Raw genomic sequence first — 5,977 nt, 5'->3', positions numbered from 1 at the left:
GAGGGGGAAACCGGAAGTAGCCCGGGAGTAGCCGACTCCAGTCTGGCTTCAGGGGACTGTGAGCCCATGTCAGTGTGTTGCGGCCTGGGTTGGGAGTCCTGGGAGACCTGTCAGGAGGTGGGAATGTGGATAGGGGGCGAGGCAGTCAGGACAAGGAGCGGGGAGGGGGGGTGTTGGATAAGGGGTGGGGTCCCAGCGTGGTGGTTAGGCGTGGGGGGTCCTGGGAGGGGGTGGTCAAGGGACAAGGAGTAGAGGAGGTTGGATGGGCGGGGGGCTCTGACAGGGGCAGTCAGGGGGTGGGAAGGGGCAGATAGGGGGCAGGGGCCAGGCTGTTTGGGGAGGCACAGCCTTTCCTATCCGGCCCTCCATATGGTTTCAGAACCCTGATGTGGCCCTCAGGCCAAAAAGTTTGCCCACCCCTGCTCTATGTGCTGCTGTGGCAATTTTGGGTGAATGGACAACTCCACAGGCAGGGCTGACTTAGCCACAGCTGACCTCTGGCAATTGCTCCTGGTTGCAGCCTACTGAAGACCAGGCCTGGCCATCTTCAAGATGCAGCACAAGACTGATTGAAAGCAGGTCTTTCAAAGCTCCTCTTTGCTACTATTTCCAAAGCTAAGACTTACTGGACACAGTGACACTTCCTAGTCTGTACTGATCACGTGTAGCCCAGGAGAGCCCACCTCCTTCCCTAATGATAGGCAGAGATGAATCACAGCAGCAGTTGGGCATGTTGCTGCCAATGTTCACAGCTGCTACAACGTGAGAAGGTTCATGCTACCAAAAATACAGGTAAATTTTAATCCCAGCTCATCTCTGCAGCCAATGTCCTCCCCCAGCCAGCCAGCCAGCCAACAATACCATTGTTATGAGTCCGGGAGGTTAACCTCTCCGACAATGTGGTCTAATTGGCACTGGCTACAGGACTGGGTAATGTGCAACATAAATGACTCCAGGATTACACTTTTTTCGCATAGTGTATCTTTACATAGCATTAAGGATACTCAGCAATTAAACTTTACCTAACTTAGAACCAATTCCAATCACTTAACACGAGAATTTAAAACAGAGGGACAATCATTTATTTATTTACTAAAGAATGCAAAACATTATCCTCTCCAAAGACGCATTATATAGAAACTGTGCTCAAAAGAGGCAAACGGGATATCTGCACAGGACTGACATATTGTCCATAGGATGGAAAAGATGTTTTATGGCAGTTGAGACAGATATGTCTACTAACTGCCACCTCTTTCTTTACCGCAATGCTATTGTTTTACAAGCAAGACTTTCCCCTTAGCACTCTAACCAGTATAACTAAAATGCATCACCTGAGATTATGTGCTTAAAGCATTCTGTATTACGAAAAAATTCGCTAGGGTTTCAGTGTGTGACAGTTTCCCATACAGTAATTGTAAATAAAAATACACACAGATAGACTGAAAAGCATAAAAACAATTCTCTAGTTACAGCATCTGTTGCACTTAGTGACTCCCCTTTGCCCATGTTACAAGGCAGACATACAAATGTAGAAAATGGACAGCAAAAGCCCCTCAAGCTACAGAACACTCATTTTAGTTATCAAACCCACATAATCATGTGCACTGAAAATTCACAGCAAGTTCTGCTTTCTCCTGCTAGCTGTATTTCAAAGTCAATATTAGAAATAGCACAGACATCAGCTTGACCCAGGAAAAGGGCTTTTCAGATGGCAAATAGGAAACAGTTTACTGTTTGATATTAAAAGATCACATTTGTATTGAGTCAGTACAAATGTGTCTGGAGAACAGACATTTCTTCTAATAGGAGGGAATTTCCACTAAGGGAGCTGACAGTAAGTGGACTTAAGTCTACAGACAATGAGCCAAATCCTCAGGACTGAGGGGGCTTCTTTGCCTGCATTACCAGTGTAAGCCTCCCACGAGGGTGGCTTACTTGGCCCAGAAGGATCACTTGAGCGTAGGGGTGATTCTCAGGCAGTGTAGAGTTGATGGAGGGCTGTGGCTGGAGAAAAGAGAACCTGGCTGCTGATTCTGGGCTCTGTTTTTGGCCTCTTGTGGCCACTGCAACGAGGCTCAAGTTTGTCAGAGCAGTTTGAGGTCTGCTCTAACCCAGAGGGCTAGGGGATAGTCATACAGCACTACAGTCATCAGGCCTCCTTTCCACACCACCCTCTGACCTGTGGTCTTTGGCCATTCCAGAAGATCCGGCCCTCTAGGTATATATTTAGTATTTGGATAGATATGCTAGTTAGTAGTTAGTATATCAACGTGCTATGCACACAGCATGTTACAACAATTGCAATGTTTGTAAGCACGTCTCAAAATTCTCTCCTGCCTCTAAAGTGGCAAGATCTAAAGTGACAATTGACGAGCACAGATTTTCCTCTTCAGAAATGCCCTTCTGCCCTAGGTCAGTGGAATAAAGTCACTCAAATATCCTGAATCCACTTAGATTGCTCTCCTACTCACATATGCAAACCCTGAAGACATCCCTCTGCAATATTAACGCCATGTCTACACTATGGGGTTATACTGGCATAACCCCAGGACTGTAATTATTCTGGTATAACCTCATAATGTAGACACAGCCTATACTAATGTGGAAGGGATTTTTCCCAATCGGTGTAGGAACACTACCTCCCCCTGCAACAGTAACTAGGTCAATGGAAACATTCTTCATAGAAATCATGTACTGTTAGGATATTTGGTTTTCCTGAGCATTTAAATGGCTCAGATGTTTAGTTTCCTTTATGGTTTGAACCAATTTGGGGAAGAAGATTTGAGCCAACTTTGAAAAGCGTTCAAGTATCACATTTAAAATGTCCTCTGGCTTCTGTCTCTTTGTTCTGCACACTGATATCCCAGAGATAGACCAACCTGCCACTGCACAGCCTTGTTTGCAAGGGAGTTCTGGCAAACCAAGATCTCATCCCACACAGTGCTGAGCTTTCCCTGACATCTTGGTGAGTGAGGTGGTAAGTTCCTCACATAATTTAGCCCCTGGTTAGAAGCAATGATCCAACTTTGGATTGTGATAAACATGAACTGTTTTCATGTGTTTTGATTTACAGAGATCAAGACTGGAAAAACAGGGTCTCCCTTTCTCATTCTTGGGTGCCTGGCTGTTTAGCAGATGGTTTCACAACTATCTCCTTATTTCTGTTTGGGTTTAATGCTAATAAAAGGAAGAACACAAACAGAAGACTGAATTCCCCAGACAATACATTGGGGCGGGGCGGGGAGGATGAATGTAACGTATGCATTCAGAAGTCAGCAACAGACAGACAAATTACTTCTAGTTCACTTCCCTATTACACACTGGTATTGTTCTATCACATCAGTGGCATACGGGTTTCATCGCCATCTATCAGGCTTTAGTAAGAGTGATGTGTGCTGGTACCAATGAAGAATTGTTCCAATTACTTCCCTGGAAAAGGGAGAGACTTGCAGCCTAATATCCTACCCACACAGAGCAGGAAATAACTGTCTTTAAAAAGCACAGCTAACGGACACTGGTTCACCACAGCAGCAAGTTCTACGTAATTCCAGTTTGGTTTCTGATGGCAGCAGCTGGCTCCGTGAATCGGAGCTGCAGATGGTTTGAGTCTCAGATATGATTTACCATGGAAGTGAAGTTAGTGATAGATTCCTGGGGAGACGGGATTTTTGCAGGTACTGCTGGGATGCCGCTAGAACTCAAGCTGACAGGAGTTTGGTTATACAGTCATGAAAGAGATGGAGATAATGCCAGAGCATAAAAATGACCAGCTGAACTACAACAAGCAGTTCCTTGAGCAGCTTAACACTCAACTACAAGTGTCTGGCAGGTAACTAGGGAGTTTCAGATCTAATATAATTATCACCAACAGAAATTTAGTTGGCTCACATAGGTGGTTGGCCTTCATGTCATGTTTTACAAGTGTATGTAATTAATGAGGTAACCAATGGTAATTTATAAACCGGAGAATTTTTTTCTGAAGATTTTGGTCAATTATACCATAGCTATCAGGTCATATATTTGGAAGAGATTTTCTGAAATCTCTTCAAAAATATCATCGCACAAGGAGTTAGCAAAACACACAATCTTTTTTCTACACTAAAAACTCTGAACATTATCAAAGACACTTTAATTCCAACTGAAGTGCAGTATTCTGCTGACAAAACATAAGCAAAGCAAAGACATCACCCACCTATGTAGATGAAGATAGTGATTTTAAAGCAGCAAGAATTTGCCTGTAATTTGAGAAATTAAAAAAAAGTGAAACTGTGATTTTTATTTGAGTGATAGATTTTATATAGAAAAATATCAGAACTAGTCACTAATTCTTGCAAACCATAAATGCCTGAATCGTGAAATACTGATCACTGGTCCAACTCAAGTATTCAGTATATCATCTAGTAGTTTGAACAATAAAAGGAGTATTTTTGGCTAGGTCCAGTATAAAATAACAATCTTTTGGCTAAGATCAATGGTAGCTTCAATTTACACTGATATATATTCTCCTTCCAGGGGACACGATAAGAAAGTAAAATCATGGATTTGCACACGATGGGCTCAACCTTTTTTAATCCCTCACTTGTAAAATCTTATTACAATGGATTTGGTTAGTTCTCTCTCCTGTATGCAATTCATAGTCCAAAGCACAGAAATAAAAAGGTGCTCTAATTAAATAGGGGGAATAATTAACGAAACATCCTGCATTAGATAATCCAAAGGGAAGACAAAGACTGATTATAAATGGTGATTCAAAGCATGACGTACCATGTCTGTCCCAAAGAAGCCCAATGCTTTTAAACGCGAACATCCTATTATCTACGTGGTGGCAAACTGCACAGCAAATTCACTGAAGAAACAGTTTGTTTAGTCTGGATTTCCAATACTTCAGAAAAATCAGGACCTTCTTCTGACATGACACAGCAGAAGACAGATAAATATATCAGCTCACAAAAAGACCCAACATATAGAGAGGTATGGCTGGAAATCACTGCATTCCTTCCTCAGCTAAACACTGGTCGTGAGAGGCATTTCTAGCACATAAACATTCCATTAGGCCCTTCCTTCACATTTTGTTTCAGTATCATATAAACTATATTCACAGTTTACTTTCGAGCTGTCAGGGTTTAAAATCAGTGCATTCTTTAAAAGTAATTAACTATTACAATGTAGGGAACATAAGGTCTCTTGTAGAAAAGGCTTTTTGAAATCAAATTAATCCAGGAACATTTTGCGCTCGTTGTGGCACTGGGACAGGTTTCTATGGAGTTGCTGTGTGGCCAACAGAGAGCTAAAAAGAGATCATTAGGGTACTCACAACATTTTGGCCAAGAAACAAGTGGGAAATTTGTCTGACAGATCCTAATAATAAAAAGTGTGTCAATCAAGGGCAGCAGAAAATCCTTTCCCCGTTGTTGCAGGAATGAGCCATTATTCAAAGATCACTGGCATTAGCAAATTACTTTTGAGCGTTGCTTTTGTTATAAATGAGGAAGTCCGAAATGTCATGCCATACATTACTGTCGTCATACAGGTAAGTCATGGAAGACTGCAGAGAAGGTTGGAGAGTGTGCCGATGATATTCAAAGAGCCACAGAACAATCCCCCAAGTCACAGCAGCAAAGATCGGGAAAGGGTCCTGCTTGGGTTCTGGGATATAACCTTTCTCCACTGCCAGTCGGGACAAACCAAACAGAAAACGAGACAGCAGGTACATGTTTATCTATATAAAGAGAAAACCCACGGAATATTAGTCTAGTAACACGGCTATCAAATCTGACCAAATCAAGAAACTTGGAAGTTAAAGTCATAGATTCTAGGACTGGAAGGGACCTCGAGAGGTCATCGAGTCGAGTCCCCTGCCCTCATGGCAGGACCAAATACTGTCTAGACCATCCCTGATAGACATTTATCTAACCTACTCTTAAATATCTCCAGAGATGGAGATTCCACAACCTCCCTAGGCAATTTATTCCAGTGT

The 5,977-nt window shown here is 42.7% G+C and overlaps 1 protein-coding gene across 2 annotated transcripts in view; it reads right to left on the bottom strand.

The window, feature by feature from the left end:
* Positions 1 to 1,059: 1,059 nt before the first annotated feature.
* The window catches only part of PXMP4 (peroxisomal membrane protein 4), a 9,199-nt gene continuing 4,281 nt past the window's right edge, over positions 1,060 to 5,977 (bottom strand). For both annotated transcript variants that reach the window (XM_032793320.2, XM_032793321.2), the window contains exon 4: positions 1,060 to 5,719. In XM_032793320.2, coding sequence (XP_032649211.1) covers positions 5,456 to 5,719 — 264 coding nt within the window. In that variant the 3' untranslated portion in view covers positions 1,060 to 5,455. The remainder of the gene's footprint in view (positions 5,720 to 5,977) is intronic.

This window comes from Chelonoidis abingdonii, chromosome 14, assembly GCF_003597395.2.
Source record: "Chelonoidis abingdonii isolate Lonesome George chromosome 14, CheloAbing_2.0, whole genome shotgun sequence".
In the NCBI taxonomy this organism is placed as follows: Eukaryota; Metazoa; Chordata; order Testudines; family Testudinidae; genus Chelonoidis; species Chelonoidis abingdonii.
The sequence above is the reverse complement of the archived record's forward strand: the minus strand, read 5'-3'. Positions and strand labels throughout refer to the sequence as shown.